At 37.0% G+C, this 21,824-nt stretch overlaps 3 protein-coding genes across 5 annotated transcripts; 1 reads left to right on the forward strand and 2 right to left on the reverse strand.

Annotated features, from left to right (window-relative positions):
• Positions 1 to 376: 376 nt before the first annotated feature.
• LOC119078037 (serine/threonine-protein kinase PAK 1) lies at positions 377 to 10,258 on the reverse strand. Its single transcript, XM_037185448.1, has 2 exons — positions 8,355 to 10,258; positions 377 to 1,475 (listed from the first exon to the last, which is right to left on the reverse strand). Exon 1 carries the CDS (start codon positions 10,020 to 10,022, stop codon positions 8,511 to 8,513), a length of 1,512 nt encoding a protein of 503 aa, XP_037041343.1. The 5' UTR covers positions 10,023 to 10,258; the 3' UTR covers positions 377 to 1,475; positions 8,355 to 8,510.
• Positions 10,259 to 12,647: 2,389 nt separating this feature from the next.
• On the forward strand, positions 12,648 to 15,756 carry LOC119078040 (fibrinogen alpha chain-like). 3 transcript variants are annotated; one of them, XM_037185451.1, is made up of 6 exons: positions 12,648 to 12,805; positions 13,030 to 13,362; positions 13,430 to 13,937; positions 14,016 to 14,903; positions 14,961 to 15,501; positions 15,562 to 15,756. In XM_037185451.1, the coding sequence occupies exons 1-6, from the start codon at positions 12,770 to 12,772 to the stop codon at positions 15,635 to 15,637; spliced, it is 2,382 nt and encodes a 793-aa protein (XP_037041346.1). In that variant the 5' UTR covers positions 12,648 to 12,769; the 3' UTR covers positions 15,638 to 15,756. The 3 variants fall into 3 exon arrangements, with proteins under 3 accessions (XP_037041346.1, XP_037041348.1, XP_037041345.1); XM_037185453.1 differs by having other exon boundaries at positions 14,019 to 14,903; XM_037185450.1 differs by having other exon boundaries at positions 13,430 to 14,903.
• A 2,404-nt stretch (positions 15,757 to 18,160) lies between these two features.
• LOC119078043 (fibrinogen beta chain-like) lies at positions 18,161 to 20,388 on the reverse strand. The gene is made up of 6 exons (XM_037185458.1): positions 20,173 to 20,388; positions 19,886 to 20,101; positions 19,412 to 19,822; positions 19,110 to 19,347; positions 18,513 to 19,050; positions 18,161 to 18,451 (listed from the first exon to the last, which is right to left on the reverse strand). Exons 1-6 carry the CDS (start codon positions 20,194 to 20,196, stop codon positions 18,283 to 18,285), a joined length of 1,596 nt encoding a protein of 531 aa, XP_037041353.1. The 5' UTR covers positions 20,197 to 20,388; the 3' UTR covers positions 18,161 to 18,282.
• Positions 20,389 to 21,824: the final 1,436 nt, after the last annotated feature.

The raw sequence follows: 21,824 nt of genomic DNA on the forward strand, positions 1-21,824 counted from the left end.
TTTACGCAAAGACATTGTTCAAATTCGACCTGACTACAACCCTGGTTAAGTTATCTTCTACAGTATCATTGAGTTAATCGGAATCTGCATCGTCCTACAAAAAACAAGTCGTTTTATCAGTTCAAGGTAGTCGTTAAATTCGTCGATTCATTTAACAACATACAACATGAGTGGATGAGTATTGTCTTCAAAGTTATCTTTTGAAACCGAATCGTTTTTTAGACTCAGGCCTGGTACTTGTCCACATTTGTCGAAATCTACTAGTTCTTGTGAATAGTCATCACTTGTGCGTGACGATGTGTTTTGTTATTGGAAAAATATTTTCCGTCAACCCCCTATATGACATTATATCGATGGCAATTTATTTTTAATTTTTTATCAAAAATTTTTTAATTTTACTTATCATTAAAACGTAGAAATTTTACCGAATTTGATTGTCTGGACTATCAACATAATTCTAAAAAAATTTAATGACTCGATTTGCTTACAAACTATGCTTCTTATCGGTTCACATTCTCTTAACACAAAATTTTTGTTTTTTCTCTTCAAAAATTTAAATCGTACACATTCATCACAGAAGCGTAAAAAATTATTTTTATTTTTTGTAAAATAATACGTTTTCCCATGTTCACACTGTATTTTGGTTGGACCTTAAAAACGATATTTTTTGTATATATTTCTGTACATGCAAAATGGCCGAAGTTCTTCGGTAAAAAAGTTTGTCCATTTTTAAAATAAATTTAAATTCTGTGAATGTTGTGAAAGTTTTGCTGTTATTAACCTTTCAGCAACGGCGGACATCGCAATTTTTTTTTCTTTAAATCTGATACTTCTTTTTCTAACGTTGTTCCGTTTTGTTTGATACGAGATACGAGATACGAGATATTTGAGAGAATTCTATTTGGAGCTCACTCTTTTAACAATACCAGATGACCAGAACCGTTACTGAAAGGTTAATGACAAAGAATGCATAGTGACACACACTGGTGTTGCCCTAGTTATCATACATAAATTAACGAAAGAAAATGTGACCTTAAAATCAAATCTTAAAACAAAATGTTCTATTCAAATGCAACATACCAAGAATGTTTGTGTTTGTCAACTTAATTAAAAAGTTTTTTTTTGTATTTAAAATCATCGGGAAAAAAATCATTTTTACATTTCCTTCCACTCGATTACACTCTCGAGGTCGTTGGTTTCAATTTTTTTTACACAAAACGTACCTCTAAATTATATCATCTAATTGAATTGGTAAGCCTTAACCTGTGTAGTAATAACCGTTGTTGTTATTTGCATTATCTAATCAATAAATCCTGCATTTCGAATTTCGATATATACTTAGCTCGGCGTTCCATCGATGCTTGTAGGGTATAAATGTATTTATGTTGTGGTTGATAAGTCCACTAATTAGGCAAAAATGTTGTCCGAAAACATTTAAAAACATAAATTCGATCCACTGATCGTTGCACTCGAATCTAAAATGAAAGAAAAGTAAAATTGAGTTGGAATTCAAGAAAATTTGAAATTAAAAGTTGTTGTATGAGATGACATGAAAATGATATATGGATGCAGACAGATGCAGAGAACTCTATGCTAATTCCAATTCATTATAACACGAATCTTGAAGTCTTTCTTTGCAATCTCTTTTACTCATGGATCCTATCAGTCCTTCATATTGTCACGATTTGAAATGTATGCCATATTATTCCACTGCCCCGATACATTCGAAAAGAATTATTTAGCATAAGTATCCAAATATGTGTCGAAATTAAAACATTAATGCCAATGAAGAGTGTAAGTTGAAGATAAAATTGTACGGAAAGAATTTTGAATTTTCTGCAATGTGTGGGAGTGGAAGATACACTACACGGCCTTGTTTGAGCTCTTCCAGCACTCTGAAGTAAAAGTCACAGAACAAATGTTTATCGTATCGGGTACGCTTTTCATTAAAGATATTTTGTGTTTTTAATTCGGTATTATGAGGACAAGTCATTGAAAATCAGTATCACATGCAATTGTGTATTACGTTGAGGACAACGGGCTGCAAATAAAATCTATATAATTCTATAACCATCTAGACTATAATTTATTTGCCACTATTATGGAGCTTTAAGGGATGCAGGGTTGCAGGAGAATGACGAGGAAAATAATTGTCAATTCCACTGTCTTTCACTAGTTAACCCCAGTGTCTTAATTAAAAGAAGTTTTCCTTTTTAACTATTCCAATAACAAAGAGTCACTCAAGTTGATTTATAGTGATGATTTACCATCGACAGTTTTACCCAATTTATCGTAGCAATGATGTATCGCAATGAAATCAGAATTCAGAATGAGCAGTGTCACAAGGGCTTTGTAGGGCAGGTTTTAAATAAATAAATTTAACGTTTCGTAAATACAATACTGATACAATGGTAATTAGCCACATTGCATATTTCAACAAGCCCTCCGATGAAATTTTCATTTTTTTTTTCGAAATTGCATAATCAGTAACCAAGGCTCGAAATATAATTTCGTTGGAAACGTTTAACCAAAATTTCCTATCTTCATGACTGAGTTTTCACACATAAAACGAGCACTGATATATCGACTGTTATCAGTTCCAAAATGATTAACGGTGTTTGTCTGATAATGATAATATGAACGCGAAACAAATAAATTGATTCGGTTGTTACATGGTTTTCGTCGGAAACGAAAATTGAAAAAAAAGTCAAAGATAACACGTATTGTCAATGTTTGCCGCGCTGCCAATGTTCATCTCACACAAGAGTAAAATTTGGTTTTTGACGATTTTTCAAAGAGATTAATCCACTTATCCGGTAACTGCTTGGCATTTTAACTCTACATTCTCCTTACCATTCCATGTGCCAAAGTCAGTTCATATTTCAACGAATTTTATTAAACTTTAATTCAAACAAACAACCTAACTTTTTATTTTTAATTGATGCCATAAACCACGAAAAGAAAAACCCCAACGCAATGTTGATGCATGGGTGGAAATCTCTATACTTCTTTTTTGACAAAAGTAAGCCACTTTACGATCACCCAACTCGCAGATCCAACAGTCCATGATTCGTGACTTCAAAGTACAGTTCAAAATATATTAAAAAAACGTTGGGCTGGGAGTATACGGTAAAATTTAACAAATGACCCCCTTCTGGTATAAACGATGGCCAATGTTTTATCGCAAAATTGAATCCTTTCACGTAATAGTCTCCAGGGTACCAAGGGCATGCTTTGTTACAATTGGTTGTATTACCAAAAGCTCCCAGGAGCAAACCCAGCGGAGTTATCGGTGAACGATTCGGAAAAGAATTGCAATAGTCATCCCTAAAAGGCAACCAACATTGGACGATATTGGTTGTTGCTATGCTTGTAGTAAGTGTCCATGTGATACTCAATGTAGTTCAGTGGTTTCAATAATTTCATTGGAGCATTGAATTCTGCTCTGACGCGTGATATAAATTTTACGTTGCATTTAACAGTGCAGTAATCTGGCGCACATTTACAATTAACTCTTTCCAATCTAAGCTTCACTCCCTGAAAGATGACCCTTGACGTTATATTCAATTGTTCACATATAATTCTTCTCTACCTGTTTCTCCATAAATTCATCGCAGCTGATTGCAAAAATTGATACAGTAAGCCAAATGCACAGCCAAATCAATTCATTTTTATTACAACGCATGATATTGCCCTCACTCGTCTGATGGGCCCGACTAACTGCGCTCAATATTTAAAAGAAACAAAAATCTACAAGTTAAATGCTTCCACTTCCTTCCGTTTCTGTTTTGTTCGATAAATAGGACAAAGGGGCGTGAGTCGCCAGTGCCGTATCTAAGTAATAGTATCTCCTCTAGATTTTATGTGTAGAGTTTAGTAAATTAGACGAAAACCTGTTTATAAAATCACTTACCCAGACTCAGATCTGGGGGGTTTTAAACTTGTCTTTTGGTAAGCTTAGCTCATTAGTAGATTTCAATCTACACATCCTCATCATGAATCATTTATTATAGCAAATATGGGCGAAACGACGACGGATAAACACCTGATTAAACGATTTTTTATTTTGGCATTTAATTTGCTTATTTTTGTATTTAATTTCTTTATCTGTGATCATAGAACTGATTTTAGAAACTTAAATTTTGATGAACTGTTTATAATGTTTCGATAAATGGTTATGCCAGGCTTGTGCGAGGTAATTCACGCCGTTAGTGTGCCCAAAATTTGAATTTTACGTGAACGATTCGATGAAAAAGTGAACCGAAAAATGCATTTCAACGCTTCATTGTATGAAAATGACGCTACGTTAGAAAGACCTACGCACTTTCCATTTTGAATTTCGACCGCACTTACGGCGTGAATAGTAGTGACCTCTAGTCATTATCAATGCTGAGACGACCTACCGCTATGCGTCTCTGTCACCATCAAAACTGACACATATATTTGAATGTTTGCGGAACTGGTATCGTTGTATTAGAATTGGGAAAATATATTTTTGTAACTGCTTTCCTGAGTTTACCAATGAAATTCTTCCTTTTCTTCAAATTGATGCCAAATTGATAAAAATATTGGTGAATCAAATTAATTATAACGCTCGTCCAAAAATAAATAACGCTCGAATATTACCATCCTATTAGAATTCACTAAATAGTAATTTAGTAAAACTAAAATATTTGTTGGCTTTATTGAGAAAACGTTGTGTGCAACTCGTTGATAAACGCTTTCTTAGGTACTAGTGATGTGGAATTGGACACCTAGAGACACCTAATACGAGTAGATCCGAAATAATCCACCGATTTTTAGGAGAAAAAAGGTTTTTTCAAGAACTTTGATTAAAGCATGACATGATGCCTGCCTTTTAAGCTTCAAATTCTCGTTAAACTTGATCGACCTAACTCTATGAAAAATCCGAAAAAAACTTCTTTGAAAAATAGGTTCAGCCGGCTAAGGCTTGGGACAGGTCAGGTTTACCTGAACCTGACCTGAAAATACCTGTTTCGACCTGAATCTGATTCAATCAAATTTGATCTGATCTGATTTTATAAAATACCTGAAACCTGATTAGAGTGATCAGGTCTGACCTCACCTGAAACCTGACAGGTTGACCTGAAAATTTGTATGAAAAATTCAGGTCAACCTGAAACCTGACGTGACAGCGTTTCACAAATTCAGGTTCAGGTCAGGTTTCTTCAAAAATGAAAACCTGACCTGACCTGAAGTTTCAGGTCAGTCACTATTTTGAGCGCGGTTTTGACTAACAATTGCAGAACAAACTTTCGAAGTGGACTATCGAAATGACAGAATGACCAAAGAATGAATAGTTCGCTGCTGGGAGTTTTGGGAATTCATCGAACTAAAACACACAATAAATTACTTTCACATATTAAAATAATATATTCGCATGTTGGTTGTCCAATATTCAAACCGAACAATTTGTTGATCCAAAACTCGGTACTTCTTTCAACGATTTTTATAAAATTTTAATTCGAACCCCAACCAATTAATTTATCCAAAAAAAACCATAAAAGAAGAATCGATCACCACCACTGTCTTGTTTGACATAACCCACCTTTTGGTTACCCAACTCGCAGATCCAATATTCCATAATTCGTGACTTGAAAGTATACCTTAAAATTGATAAGAAAAACGTTTGGCTGCGAATATGCTGTAAAGTTTAGTATGTGACGTCCTTCCGGTATAAAAGATGGCCAATGTTTAATCGAAAAATGGAAATCTTTAACGTAATAGTCTCCCGGGTTCCATGGACACGGCTTATTAAAATTTATTGTATCACCAAAAGCTGTCAGGATGATACCCAGTGGAGTTATCAGCGAACGAATCGGATAAGATTTGCAATATTCGTCTTTTAAAACAAGCAACATCGGACGATATTCGTTGTTGCTGTGCTTGTAATAGGTGTCCATATGATATTCAATATAGTTCAATGGTTGGAATAGTTTCACTTGGGCATTGAAATTGGCTCTGTCTCGTGATACAAATTTAACGTTGCATTTAACACTACAGAAAGCTGGCGCACATTTGCAATTAGTTCTTTCCAATCTTAGCTTCACTCCCTGAAAGGTAAGCCGCGACGTTATAGTCTATTGAAATGTAATTATGACTTCTCTACCTGTTCCTCCATAAGTTCATCGCAATGGATTGCAATTGATACAGTAAGCCAAATATACAGACAAAATTTCAATTTAATTCTCATGGTATTGTCTTCACTCGCCGGATGGGTTTAACTAAGTGCAAAAATTATTATTTTTGCAAAAATCTACCAGGTAAATACGCTTCCTTTTCCCTTCATTATCAAGAGTTAGTTTAACATTTGAAACGTAAACAGGGCCGTATGTAATGGTAGCATCTCTTCTATTTAATTAATTTATTAAATTTCTAATTCAGACATCCCGGGGCCCTTTACGCTGTGTCACAAATTAAGTGCTAGTTTGAACAGTCTTCTCGGTTGGTTAATAGATTCTTCAATCATTCTTGAATTTTTGTGGTCATCATTTATCATAAAACGTTTATTACAGAAAATATGGGCGAAACGACAACTGATACACACCTGACCAAATGCTTTTTTGTTTTGGTATTTAATTTCGTTATCTGTGATCATTGAACTAATTTTAGAAACTTAAATTTTGATGAACTGTTTATAATGATTCAACAAATTAAATGGTTCTGCCACATTTGTTTGATTATTTTAATGGTATACTATTAAAATGGCCTGTGGTCATACAGTGGGTATGTTGCGCAAATCCAAATGCATTATATAAGCCATGTCCTAGTACGCATTGTATGACCTGATAACTTACATACTTAGCTTCCACGTTATAAATCGAATAAATATCTCGACTTGTGTAACATTTTTAATAGGCAGGAGCGGTATTACGACACGTATTTTCTGTCCTCTGCCGTGCTTCACTATTTCTCGACATTATGTCGTGCGCTTTTAATTTTTCAAGAACATACGATTGCACAAACCGTTATTTAAACCTGATTACAGCATGACATGACGTATATGTGCCTGCCACTTAAGCTTCAAATTTTCGTTAGACTTGATCGACCTACATCTATGATGATTCGAAAAATTCATAGAAATTTTTCTTTGAGACAGACTTTCGACGTGAACTAGTACGAAGGAGTAATTTGAATGACCAAAGAATGAAAATCGTCCGCTACTCGAATCAACGAGTTTATCTGTTTATCAAACTAACAATTTTCGTGTTATACAGTCAAGAAACTACTTTCACATTTAAAAAATTAATATTCAGATTAGCGAACCTCAAACCTTCCAAGGTACTCCCTCCATCATTTAAACGAGAATAGACATGACCGGCAATTATTGATTTCTTCATAATATAAAGTTCATATCTGTCGTCCCATCGAACAAGTGGCAGAAAACACATAGAAAACTGAAGTCGAATCTTCCCGTTCATCGTCGTCCAATTTATTTAAACCGAACAATGTAATAACCCCAAACTCCCCATGTATCAACCAAAATTTTAATGAAACCAATTCCTTAGTACATCCGTTCCGGCTAATGGACTTTGAAAGCACTTGCTGTGAAATTCAAAAAAAAAGTTTGAAGAGGAAAAGCAATGACCTTTAATGAATAATTTTCCTTCATAATACTATCCTCTCCACCACGCAGTAATATACTAATCGACTGTAAAGTCTACGGGAGAATGTGCCATTAAGAATGCGTAATTGGTTCGGATGCATAACTTACATTCATTCAAATTTTTAACATTTATTTAATGCCCCCGATATCATGCATCAATCAACTGTGTACAACAAATACACAGAGAGCGATATGTATCATTTTAACAGGCCAGACGGATTGTGGTTTGTACTGATAAACTAGTTATAAATGAGGAGTTAATGTGCCAACCATAAAAATTAAATTTTCGTAATTGAGCCCATGTTGCACTGCATACCAAATGAGTGGTCGATGTTTAATAAAATTTATTCGTCGTCACTGCTTCACAAAATAAAATATTTCAAAAAACATTTCATGACCAGAGCCACTATATCAAGTCACAGAAAGCATTTCTACTACACGTGCTTTGGATTCGTACATATAATTATCACATGCGAGCCCTGTTGGTGTGCGTATCATATTTAATGCGAAAGGTATAAATACACAAAGTGTGTTCATGAAACAAGTCCAATGACTCATTATTTCGCACGAAAATCTCTAAATGTTTTCAATGAAATTAAAAAGATCAAAATTCACGGAAAAGACGGCGCGAAATATTGTGTGTGCCATAATCTGATGACATGGTGTACGGTATATATGCGTGTATGTCTTTGAACTATAAAAATAATAAAAATTGGCGTGAACTCACCCATTCATTAATCCTTTTGTTGATTGACTGATGGTTAAATCCGAAACTGCAAAATCGGTTTTGGTTTTACTGTTTATAAATGACGGAAGGCACTACAATTTTCACAGCCGCACTTCAAATTATTTTAGTTCTATACACACGACGAGAGGTCAAATGTTAATCCCGTTTCAAAATTCGTCTGGCAGCCTTTATCAGCGGTGTCAACGTTCTCAATTCCATACAGTCTTCCAAAAACGGATGTTTCAACAATTCATCGGCACTTGCCCGTACATCGACCTCAACCTGCAAGCATCGATCCAAGAAATCTTGCAAATTTGGCGATAATTTTGCCCAATCTTTAATGTCAGGTCGCCCATTCGCTGCGATCAAGTAGAGTGCTCGAAGTGGTGTTTGATTGAGATATGGTGGCTGACCGTCAATCATTTCGATAGCCATAATGCCAATCGACCAGATGTCCACCTTTTTCCCGTACTGCTTCCGTGTCACCACTTCCGGAGCCATCCAATATGGTGTTCCAACCATAGTCTGTCGTTTCTCGTCACCTTCGATATTTGCACAAAAACCGAAGTCGGTAACTTTGACTGCTCCGTCAAGACCCAGCAGAATGTTGTCACTTTTGATGTCACGGTGAATGATTCCTTTGGTGTGGAGGAAACTAATTGCGTTTAGCACTTCTCGGCAGACGGCTGCAATTTGACGTTCTTTCATCACGGTTTCGGTAACGACATCAGTTAACGGTCCACCATCCATGTATTCTAATATGACCCACAGTTGGTTTTCCGGTTCGATGAAGTATGCGTCCAAAAAGTTGACCAAATTTTTATGATTAAAGTCCTTCAGGACACGAATCTCATTCAGAATCAGTTCCTTCGACGATTGACTTTTCAGATCGATCGTTTTCACGGCAACTTTCGTATCATTGTATTTGTCCAATGCGATGAACACAACGCCCGATGCACCTTTTCCCACTTCCAATTTCGTTTCGTATCTGCGTGTGGGATCATCCAAATTGCAAATTTTTCGTAATTCCGCATAGACTTGCTGGTCCGATTTCGGTTGACGTTTGTCCTTGGCTCGAAGAATCAGTCCTTCTTCAGTGTCAGCTGGCGCCACTGTATCCTCAATTTCGCTTATTATCCTTAAGTCTTCTAATCCTTGATTGAACTTGACGTGTTGGCTCACAGCTTTCGGTTTTGGCATAATAGCTGGTTTCGGTGGAAGTGTCATTGCTTTCTTTTGGGGTATCGGTGGGGGTGCTTCCGGTGCTTCCGACGAACTGTCTTCGCCACTTTCTAATGACTCTACACTCTTGTGAGCACTTTTTGCCGTAACATATTTGTCGATCTCCTCTGATTCTTCGTGTATTGCCTCCTCGGTAATGAACGGTTTGAACGGTTCCGGATTGTCTTTTTTCTTGATCGAATAATTATAAAATCGAACCGCCTGATAGGCCGCATCCGGATTTTTTGTCTGTTCATCTTGGGTGATCTGTGAGTCCATTATCCTGAGCCATGCTTTCGGCAGGCCTTCCAAATCGCCTGTCATATGGTTTTTGGAGACGTGTATATCATGAACAACATTGGTGGGAAGGCCGATTTCTGATATTTGACGTTCATTGTCTTTATTGCTTTGCCGTTTACTAAACAAACTTTTGAAACCTTTCGACATATTGAAAGTCGTTTCTTTGCACTACTTACACTATTAATGTTTCACTCTGCACTAGAGAACAGAAAGCCACTACACACTTGTGTATACGATTCTGTGTTTGTTAGAAGGATGAGGAAACCGATGATAAAATTACATTTCCTTCGTCAAGGAACTAAATGAATTTAATTAGGAGTGGCGCTCCCACAAAAAAAGACAGCTCAGCACAACAAAAAGCACGAAATGAATAAATGATAATGTACTGAACGAAAGTCAATGTTTCGTTCAAAATGAGTGTTGCTCAAAATGTGTGTGTTCCTACGCTGCGCGTTCACTTTGTACGGTTGAGTTCTATCGGTTCTATCGTAACATTTTATTTGAATGATAAAAATATTAGCTTTGCTTCTTATCAAGCCATAAGTCATCTGCTATCAACAACGATGATTATAAGAATAAGCGGTGACCTCGGCTAATGCTCTCTTAAAAAGCCGAATGCTGAAGCGATAGATTTTTTTATCAAACACCAGGAGATATTTTATACAAATGATATTCTTTGACCAATAAAGTGGTTCTTTTTGATTTTTTTGTGCCTAAAATGTGGACAAAGTGTTATAATACCCACTAGTAAGTAGAACCTACAATCACTTTCAATCCTGGATGCTCCACCCCGTTCCCTATCCAGAAATCACGGATTATGTTTACTTCCATCAAGTTTTTTTGGTTTTCTGCTGTATTTCTGGCATTTTTGAGGTAAACATAGGTAAGTTCCTATGATTCCATTATTCCTGAATTCTCCACCCCGTTCCAGATCCTAGACTACGTTCACTTCACATTTTTTTTGGTTTTTTGCTGGATTTCTGGCATTTTTGAGGTGAATAGAGGTAAGTTCCTATGATTGAATTATTCCTGAATGCTCCACCCCGTTCCAGATCCTAGAAATCACGGACTACGTTCACTTCCATCACGTTTTTTTTGCCACAAATCCAGCAGAAAACCAAAAAAAACTTGATGGAAGTAAACATAATCCGTGATTTCTAGGATTGGGAACGGGTGGAGCATTCAGGATTGAAAGTAATTGTAGATTCTACTTACTAGTGGGTATTGTAACACTTTGTCCACATTTTAGGCACAAAAAAAATTAAAAAGAACCACTTTATAGAATATGCGAAACGTGACACACAAAAAAATGTACTTTTGCTACTCCCAGTTTCCAGACTCGTATCTATGGTCCCTTTGAAAAGCTCAAGCTCGGCCGGCTATATCTGAAAGTGATAGTCCTCAGTTTTCCAAAGAGCCTCATATCAATAAAATATGTTTCGATTTGGCCAGGGAAATTGAGGTCAAAGTTAGCGGTTTTTTGGGTCACTTTTTTGGGATCCCCAAATATCTAGGACACTTTTCCAGTCCCAGAAAAAAGTTCTTCCATAAAATGTCGGCAATAAATGTTTTAAATTTTTCACTAAACCGGTTACTTTACCGGTATTACCGGTTCGCGACACCAAAAAAAATTTAGTTCCACAACTTTATCTCTTCATTGTCAAATTTTCGATAAATTTTCGCGCGGAACGGTTTTTTTCGACATAAGAACCCAGACTATGAAGTCATAGATTAAATGATTTTGTTTTTAAAAGGATAAACTTCGTATACTTTATCCCTATATGGGTATAGTACATTCGGTTCGAATCTATCAGTGTTAGATGTTCCATTCAGTATGTACTTTCTACTTTGTTCCTTTGCGTACAACCTCTTTTCAAGGCGTTCTTTTCAAACTCCTTTTAAAATCCAAATTTTCGTAGTTCTTGTAATAATTCAATTGTAATAATTTGTTAACAAGCGATGAGCCCTAACTAGTTCTCTTATGTAGAAGAATCTATGTTAAAACTGATGAAGTAGTAGATTCTGCGTATCAAAGTGTGATAAATAATTGAAGTAAAACGGTTTCGTGGTTTCATTAATATTACACTTTTGCACCTCGACTTCAGATTGATGAGGAAGATCCGGATTACCCCTATTCGTTTACGATCATGTTCAATAAGTAGAATTATTTATTCGATGCGGAGACACGAGAGAGCTCTATATATTTCTATTCATTGTTTTAATTGAAAGAAAACAAAAATTATCAACAGACACCTCATCTTTCATATCGGAAAAACGAGATGAAAAGTTGATGTTGTTCATGACTCGGTTGAAGGTGAAACGTTTTTGAGTTTTGTTTTTATTAAAAGTAACGTCCTCTTCGTTACGTTCAGAATTAAATTATTTTTTTAGTGCCAAACATGAGAAGATAATGATGCTAATCGAAAACAAACACAACCGTATCGATGCTGCAACACATACAATAAATTGAATCGATAAAATTGCATCTCTTGCAAATTTCTGTACATGCTCCCAGTCATGTTTGTTTTAAAATTTTGCGTTTTATCTTCTTTATAAAAGCTGCTCCGGACAAGACATTCGTCACAACGTAAGCCACCGTGTTAACTACTCTTCAAAGTATTTGAATTTCTCAGAAAAACGGAGACAGGTCGTAATTTAAAAAATCGAGAGTCTTTAAATATGGAAATCCCTGTGGACTTGATGGTATAAATACTAGTGGCACGATAGTGTGAGACTCAAACGGTAAAGGCATTCATTTCCAATTCCAGAGTGTTGTGATAGTGTTGACTATATCTCTGTTATCGGGAATAAGTGGAAAAGATGCTGAGGTTGCAGAATCATCACCAAGAACAGTATTTGTAAGAAAATCGTTGTACTATCCCGATTACAATCGAATGTCAAATAGAAAATTCATGCCGGAAGGGCCACAGGTATAGAAACGTTTTCTTGCTAAATTCCCGCCGATCCTTCAGCCAAACTCAAATCGCAAAAAAAAAATGTCGGTTCTTCACTCTTTGGCGATTTTTTTTTGGCGATTTGACTTTAGCGATTTGACTTTGGCGATACTTCACGGGAATAAACCGAACATCATTTAGGCCCCTAAACACTGAATTAAAACTTTTATTTTTACTGCCTGCACTGCGGTTGAAAATAGTTTTGGGATAGTCAATTGATTCCAACAGTGGACCCGCATATCGATTCGCTAATGAGGAGCACCGCTTATCTAATTAACACTATGCACCGTCTGGAGGTCAAGTTCGATCGAGTTTTTGATGCAGCAAATTTTGAGGAAAACGTTGCTCATGATGTGATGGACAAATTGCGTCTAATCTACAAATACATCAAAGGTTCATCGACCAATGACTGCCAAACGGATTGTTCACCGTCAGTAAACGAAATGCCGCAGAATAATTTTATGAGAGAGTTGGTAGATGCGGTCAAGTACTCTAACGAAAATATCATGAGAGTGGCTAACAATTTTGACATGGTAATTTGAGTGTGTAACATTTCGTTATTTGTATACTGAACATGCAAAATTCCCACAAAATTCTAAGGTAATGGAAAGCGGTAAGCGATCAATGCAATCATTGGAAAAAGTTGCTGAAACCGTTCAAGATATCAAAGAGCGTACTATTCGCATTCAACAAACATCGTCTGGTCAATTTTCAGGTGGATCGTCCCACCTGTATAGAGACGAAACTGCTAGCAGAGTAAATCCGTCCGTTATGAACACAAGACTCAATGAAGGATCGAATAATTATGAGATCGCTGAGCGCAATAAAAAAATTTCGACAACGGACCAATCCACACAACATCTTATAACGCAGACGAATCATGATTCAACAGATAGAAGGAAAACTTCCAACGACAATAACAACCCTAGTGGTGCTTCCACGAGTCCCGCATATGAATCAAGTGCTGGTGCGATCCACAATTGGAGTAGAAATTCACAGGCCAATTTTAACAATTATGAGGAACAAACTGGAAATACTGATCGAGGACATCAGTTTGGAACAGGAACACTGACGAATTACGAGACCAAAGGACGTGATAATCACAACAGTAAGTCGTTTGTTGCATCTACGACACCAGAATACGAATCGAATCAAAATCGAAATTCTTTTACGAAATCGACTGAAGCAGTCACAGAAAATCAGAATGTTGGTCACAATCGAAGCAGTTATGAGGAAAGAAGGAAAAATTTCAAAGAAAGTGAGACCTTTAACCACAATACAATGCCCATTGTGTCAAAGCCAATTGTACCGGAAGTCAATAGTTGGAGTTCATACGAAACGTTTGTTGGAGAGTCAAACCAAAGCCAGAAAATTGGTTACAACAATAACGATCGAATAGGAATACAACAGACAGAGCATAGCAATGCCTCGAAAGGAAATGTTGCCTTTATAGGCAACAAACCTCCAGTTCAGTCGTCTTCAAGGTCAACTTTCGAATCGGGGAATGGGAGCGGTAGTTGGAATTCGCACACATCTTCAAACCAAGAAATAAAATCAGACGTAGCACAGGCTAATAGTTACGAATCGACCGTTAACGAGATATTTGACCAAAACTTCGTTGCTTCCAACAAAACGAATAATGACAGTGGAACTGCACGACAAGGTCAAAATTATGCATCAAAATCAAATGTCGAATTGACGGAAAACGAGAACGTTAGTCGGACAAGTTACGATTCGAGAGGAAGTGCAGTCATCGACCTTAATGGAAATCCCGTTGTAACATCTACGAAGGCACATTACGAGTCTGGAAAAACGGAAGAACGTAGCCACTTCGACAATAGAAATTCTTACACTTCCTCCGGAACAAAGGAAACGGAAGTTGCTGACCAGGAGACTAGTATTGTTGCTCCATCCACCTCAAATGATTCGATTTCTGTTCGTAAAATCACCACCACCACAACGACAACAACAGCCAAACCACAAATCACTACGACAACAGCCAAACCACAAGAAAGTGTAAACACAGCCAATTCAGAAAGGACATACCGACATTTGCGGAAAGACGCGAAACGAGGTATGTAACAAGTATGAAAATTTGACTTAGCATTAGTGTGAATTGAAATCGTTGCAGTAACGTTCGAGCCAGGCAAACGCAACTGCCACGAGCTAACAGTAAAACGAAATGGAATCTACAAATTCGGTTCGCTGAACGAAGTAGCGAACGATGGAAATCGATTCTTCTATGAGCGATATTGTGATTTCTACACCGACAATCGTGCTTGGACAGTCATTCAACGACGCTTCGCTGACTATAATGAGGAAAATTTCAACAGAAGTTGGACAGACTACAAGCATGGATTTGGCAGTCTGGACGAAGAGTTTTGGTTCGGAAACGATTTCATCCACCGGCTAACATTTGACGACGATGTCGAGTTGCGAATACTTTTGGAAGATGAAGATGGAAAAACCAACTGGGTGGAATACTCTGTGTTCAAAATGAAGTCTGAACAGGACAACTATAAATTGGTTATCAGTGGCTACAGTAGCGGTTCTGTCGAAGACACTTTAATTTACCATAATGATCAAGAGTTTAGCACATACGATCACCTAAATGGCAATAGTCAGCAAACGTCTTGTGTATCGTCGATCGGAAACGGATGGTGGTTTAAGAAGTGAGTCTTTTTCTAGCAAGGAAATCGTTTTGAGATTGATCAAAAAACTTTGTCTTTCAGTTGTTCGGATAAAGACATTTTGGGCAATTTTCTTGGCAGTACGTCGACAAAGATGATGATTCGTCCGAAAAAATAATAATCGAAACTACAGTGACCATAGTAACCTTCTGGTGAGCTGCTGACATTCTGACATTCTCACCACATTGGTTTTAGTTATTAATTAGAAGCTTAAGAAATTTGATGAATTAAAACATTTCCCACAAGTGAATCGTTTTACCACGCAATGCGTAAACCTACTCATCCACACGAAATTGAGAGCCACTAGCAATCCGTAGCAAGTCTGAAGTACTAGAAGTGGAGAGAATTTTACATCTGTTGTAACCGTAGCAGACATCAGGACCGGAATGGTCTCGGTGGGAGATCTGTAAGCTTTTTTACATGTATCTTGGGCCGGCAAAAATTATTTGGCTGTAGCTCGGCGATCACCCAATCGACTGTCAGGTTTGTAGATTGTCCTGAAATTTCGACGACATGAGTATCGGTGACATCCTGAAGAAACGGTGACTTACTGAAAAAACAACGAGAAGAAATGGTGACTTCCTGAAAAAACGACGAGAAGAACCGGCCACTATAGTCGCCGTTTCTTCTCGTCGTTTCTTCAGGAAGTTATCGTTTCTTCAGGTAGTCACCATTTCTATAGGATGTCGCCGTTTCTTTAGGAAGTCACCGTTTCTTCTCACCGTTTCATCAGAAAATCTGAAGAGTCGTCATTACATGTCACCTTTTTTTCAGAAAGTCACCGTTTCTTCGAAACCGTCGACTTCCTGAAGAAACGACGAGAAGAAACAACGACTTTCAGAAGCATCGCATCTCACCGTTCAATCTCTGATTGCAAGCAACTAAAACAAATAAAATAAAAAGCTTTGTATTTTATTTCAAATGAATAAAATCTACGTACACTGGCTTATTCTTGATTTGAGATGAAATTTCGATTTCAAGAAATTCTTCAGTTGCCAATCTCAACTCAAGATTACTAATTCAGCTGACATTGAGATCCCAAATCAACTCTAATTTTCGTCTCGCCGTAAAGGCGTTTTGTTGGTTCCTATGGAATTCATCCTTTTACGAAATGTAACGTAAAGAAGTTTAGTTCATCACTACAGAATTCATCTTTTTACAACATGAAAACCAATTTTCATTGCACATAAAAAGCGTTTTAATACGCCGAGCGATCCGGCCCATTGCCCCGGAGCGAAGCGGAGGGCCGCAATGCGAGCCGGGCGCCGGAACGGTGTCGGTAACTTAGGAGTTAATTTTTTTTTCTCTCGCATCGTGTCATAAATAGTCTGTGTAATTCATTGCACATAAAAAGCGTTTTAACACGCCGAGCGATCCGGCCCATCGGGCGCCGGAACGGTGTCGGTAACTTAGGAGTTAATTTTTTTTCTCTCGCATCGTGTCATAAAAAGTCTGTGTCATTTTTTATATATACACGCTCTGAATTTTGAAAACCGACACATTTTTTGTTTTGTGCTTTACTGCCTTTTTCTTAATTTTACATACATTTTTATATGTAGAAATCAAAAAACTCAAGTACAACACAGAAACATATCGCTCGGTGTCTTAAAACACTTTTATGTGACTAATTATGACACGATGCGAGAGAAAAAAAATTAACTCCTAAGTTACCGACACCGTTCCGGCGCCCGGCTCGCATTGCGGCCCTCCGCTTCGCTCCGGGGCAATGGGCCGGATCGCTCGGCGTGTTAAAACGCTGTTTATGTGCAATGAAAATTCGTAGAGGGATTACTTCCTCATGGTTGGTATTCAATACAGAAAGATTATTACAGCAAGACTATTCAACAACCAAAAAGTTACTGCCAAAAAGATACCGCCAAATCGCTTATTATCGACTTTCTGTATAGAGACGATAGAATTTCTACTTCATGTATAGAGACGATAGAATTTGGTTTTTGGCCTTATGAAGAAACGTTGACTTCCCGAAGAAACGATGAGAAGAAATGGTGAGTTCCTGAAAAAACGATTAGAACCTTCCGTCGCCGTTTCTTCAGGAACTTGTTATTTCTTATGAATTCACCGTTTCTTCTCGTTGTTTCTTCAGGAAGTCATCGTTTTCACAGAAAGTCAGCGCTTTTTACATAAAACGGCGACATCCTGAAGAAACTGTGACTTTCTGAAGAAACGACGAGAAGAAACGGCGAGTTCCTGAAGAAACGGTGACTTCCTGAAGAAACAGCGACTTCCTGAAGAAACGGCGACTACTCGCCGTTTCTTCAGGAAGTCGCCGATACTCATGTCGTCGAAATTTCAGGACAATGGTTTGTAGTCAATCCAGTTCTAGCTAACACAACACTATCTTCAAATCAGTGCAAACAACTCACCTGCAGTTTAGTCATACTGAGAATGTTCTACACCCAACTGATATCTCTTTCAATAGAGGTCATCCATCTCTTTCTTTTCGTTTTCTAAGTATTTTTAACGGATTGATTCAAAATCTTTTACTTCCTTTGTTATCACTACATTTTGCTATATAATATGATGTTCAGCAAAAGCTCATAGCTTATTTCTATTGTTGCTGTCGATAACAGATCAGGTATGGAGTAGTCGTCTGACATTTCATCGATTAATTCGTATAGCCTTTTTACTTCTCTAAAGTCTTTATTAACCGCCGACCATCAATACATACACGGACACTAACCCTGCTACTCATCATATATAAAACTAAAGTACAATAAATTACCCTCCATTCCATCACCGCGTCTAAGGATCCATTCCATTACTGGTATAAATGTACCCCTCCTCACTGCTATCACTGTTGCTCCACAAACCTTTTGGTCGAATCATCATTTTGGACGACTTCAAGAAATTACTGCCCAGCCAATTCTCCCATGTGATACCCCTGTAGTCTCCACTGACTGCTTGCGTACAACTGAAACGAAACTCAATTTAATTTCGACGCACCAAAAGTGTCCGTTGCACACCGTTCATACTTATTGAACCACCATCCGTTTCCATACGACGACGCACAGGACACATTTTCATTATTGTCATTCTGCCGATCGTACGTACTAAACTCCTGATCGTTGTGATACAGCAGACCATCTTGAATAGTGCCACGGTAGCCGCCAATTATCAAATTGTAATTATATTCTTCGGAGTCAACTTTGAACAGGGAATATTCGGCCCATCCTTTTCTGCCACGAGCATCTTCTAAAACCACACGCAACTCGACGTCTTCGTCGAATGTTAGCTTGTGGATGAAATCGTTGCCGAACCAAAATTCTTTGTCCAAATCGCCGAAGCCAAGCTTATAGTCTAGCCAGCTTCTGTTGAAATTTTCTTGTTGTTCGTTCATAAAACGCCGCTGAATAACGGTCCATGCACCGCCGGCTGTACTAAAATCGCAATACCGTTCGTACAGAAAGCGACCCGCTTCATTACTCACCTCGTCCAGCGAGGCAAATTTGTAGATTCCGTTTCTTCGTATTTGAAGGTCGTGGCAGTTGTATTTGTTTGGTTCGAAAATCACTGCGAACGAATATAGTTTCGAATGAAATTACTCTTCACCTGTAATGTGTTTGACTTACCTCGACTGGTATCCCTTTTCATACTGCCATACGTCCTTTCGTATCGACCATTTTCATATTGTTTTCTGCCAACCGAACCGTTATCACAGATACAATCATCATATCGGTTGTCATATGTTAATTTTTGATCTTGGCGGCAAGATTTATCAAACATACGAACCGTACGTTCGTCGATGTCTTGAACTGTTCCAGATACCTTCTCCAAATATTGAATTGTTTTCCAACTGTTTGCGAGCACCTTTAACATTTTAACGAACATTTTAGCACAGAGCTGTTGATGTTCAGTGAAAAAAGAACCTCACCTGATTAACAGAGCTAGGCGTCGACGGTGTTGCATGTCCGGTACTTTTCCTTTCGCTTTCAATTACCGAAACAAAATCTTTAATGACTTGAATCTGATCCGCTTCCAAAATGTCCGACTGTTTGGTTTTGCTATTCGACGAGATGATGAACTGATGAATATTGTTCAACAAGTTCATTACCTCAAGATTGTCCATCAGATCGATAGTACTACTCGGTTGCTTAGTGGATCGTATATCAAATCGGTTAGTTGGATCTAAGGTCTGATTGATTCTGTATTCCAAAGCGTTCAGGATGCTCAATATATGATGATTGCTTTTGACCAAAAAATCGATTTTGCCCTCCAACATTCTCATACCATCAGAATGAAAGCTGTAGTGATCGTTAACTGGTTTCCGTATTATCGTAGGATCCTTGAGCACAAAACACAATAAAATTAACACTTCCACTCACCGCCAAATGCGATCTTAAATTACTGTAAATTCCGATTCTTCAATCATTTCTGGTGATCTCATTTGATCCATTGGTGGTATATGGAATGTTTGATCCATCGGTGGTAAGTGGAATGTGTTGTGAACCAATATATTGCTTCTAGATGGTGCCGACTCAACTATTGTCATATCATTTTCTTCACCGTTGAGATCATTTCCGCCGTGGGCCACCGGAAACGCACACACTATTAATACAGCACACTGGAATTGAAAGGAGAAACCACTATTGACTACCGAAGAATGAGCTCATTGCTTTGAAATTTTTCAATTACCAGTAAAATTAATGGAACTTCCATTGTGGACACAAAAAAAAAATAAAAAAAATCTTCCAATGTTCACTGAACCACTAAACCTTTCGATTGACCAGACTACATTCAGCATCTCATTTTATATATATGGTACAAACGAACATATTATCTAAACAATCATCATTAAAAGCATATATGAATGGGAAACTGATGTGTTGCAATTTTTTCACATTTTAGATCTTGCGGCTCAATGTAACGTTGATGTTTTACCCAGCTACCGTACAGTTAAAATTATTAGCACTCAGCATAGGTTTTGTTTATATTTTCTTTTTCATTAAAAATAAATATTCTCTCTTTACCGTCAGTATATATTTAACGTCTCAACATATAAACAGAAATTGCATATTTTTATCGTGAAAAGTTTCGGTGAAAAATATATACAAATTTTCGAACGTTTTAACCTCAGATGTACAATAGTTGAGTCATATATATTTCATGAAAACTAAATTTTGATCATGAACACAATATCATCAACCTTTGGTTCTTGTCCTTCTCGTTGAAAATTGGAATTGGATAATTTAGGAGTAGCTCTAGGTAGGAATTGCAAAGTTCCAATAAAGACATTTTCATCCGGAACAACGTTACCATCGGATCTATTACTTCATTTGCTATCAGTATTTTTACGTGTTACGGCATGTTTCATTTTCATTTAGATTGCCTAATCACGTAAAGTATTGTACTTAAGAGGTAAGTGTAAACCTCGGAAGTAATATACTATTAATAAATTGATATGCCGGTGTTCAGGAATTTTTATAGGAATTTAATGCTGAATACTAAATTTACAAATTTCAAGAAATTTTTAAAGAATTCTATCACAACTCTTTGGTTCTTGTCCTTCTCGTTGATAATTGGAATTGGATAATTTTAGTATAGTTCTAGGTAGGAATGGCAAATTTCCACTTTTTGATATGCCCGTGTTCAGGATTTATTTTTAGGAATTTAACGGAATCCATATTTTACGAATTTTCAGAAATTTTTAAAGAATTCTTAAGAATTTCACGGAATGAAATTCCTAAAAATGCTCCTAAGATCTAAATAAACTTCTTTAAATCAGGATCAAGATCAATACAATTAGCGGATGAGTAAAAGAACATAAAAATCTCCAATTACCAATAAACGATTTGAAATAATATTCTTTAAGAAGTTAGTGTGTTAGTTCATTCTGGATTCAGACACTGCAAATACACACGATTTTTAGGAAGTAATTTTCTTGGAAAACCAATTTCAAATTAATAATGCTTTTATTTAGTTCTAAACATTTTCGGTTAGTAAAGTGCTGATAGCTCGATTAAATTGTAAAATACGTTGGAAAACTTTACTGTCCTGAATTCCATTTGGAATTACCTTTTATTTTAGCTAACACAATCACATATCGATATACTTTATCACATTTTATCAAAGTTTTTATTTTTATATGGCAAGACATGGCTAACTTTGACTCCATCTCAAAACCGGACGATCCAACTTTTTAACCGGATGAAGTAAAATGTAAATCGTGTAGAAAGAGGCAAATGTCCAAAATTAAACTTAGAGATTTTTAACGGTGGATTTGAACAAAACTTAAATAGAGTCGTGACACCACCTCTGATTTTTCTTCGTGTTCTTATTGTGTGACT

This window comes from Bradysia coprophila, unplaced genomic scaffold (genome assembly GCF_014529535.1).
Source record: "Bradysia coprophila strain Holo2 unplaced genomic scaffold, BU_Bcop_v1 contig_24, whole genome shotgun sequence".
NCBI classification, from domain to species: domain Eukaryota; kingdom Metazoa; phylum Arthropoda; class Insecta; order Diptera; family Sciaridae; genus Bradysia; species Bradysia coprophila.

Excerpts from the sequence above, each read along its gene's own strand:
- LOC119078037 (XM_037185448.1), bottom strand. The coding sequence starts at position 10,022 with ATGTCGAAAGGTTTCAAAAGTTTGTTTAGTAAACGGCAAAGCAATAAA.
- LOC119078040 (XM_037185450.1), top strand. The coding sequence starts at position 12,770 with ATGTCAAATAGAAAATTCATGCCGGAAGGGCCACAG. Across the intron at positions 12,806-13,029 it reads TCATGCCGGAAGGGCCACAG|TTTTGGGATAGTCAATTGAT; the intron begins GTATAGAAACGT and ends GGTTGAAAATAG. Across the intron at positions 15,502-15,561 it reads AACGGATGGTGGTTTAAGAA|TTGTTCGGATAAAGACATTT; the intron begins GTGAGTCTTTTT and ends TTTGTCTTTCAG.
- LOC119078043 (XM_037185458.1), bottom strand. The coding sequence starts at position 20,196 with ATGGAAGTTCCATTAATTTTACTG. Across the intron at positions 19,348-19,411 it reads CGCCTAGCTCTGTTAATCAG|GTGCTCGCAAACAGTTGGAA; the intron begins GTGAGGTTCTTT and ends AAAATGTTAAAG. Across the intron at positions 18,452-18,512 it reads AACGGATGGTGGTTCAATAA|TTGTACGCAAGCAGTCAGTG; the intron begins GTATGAACGGTG and ends GTTTCGTTTCAG.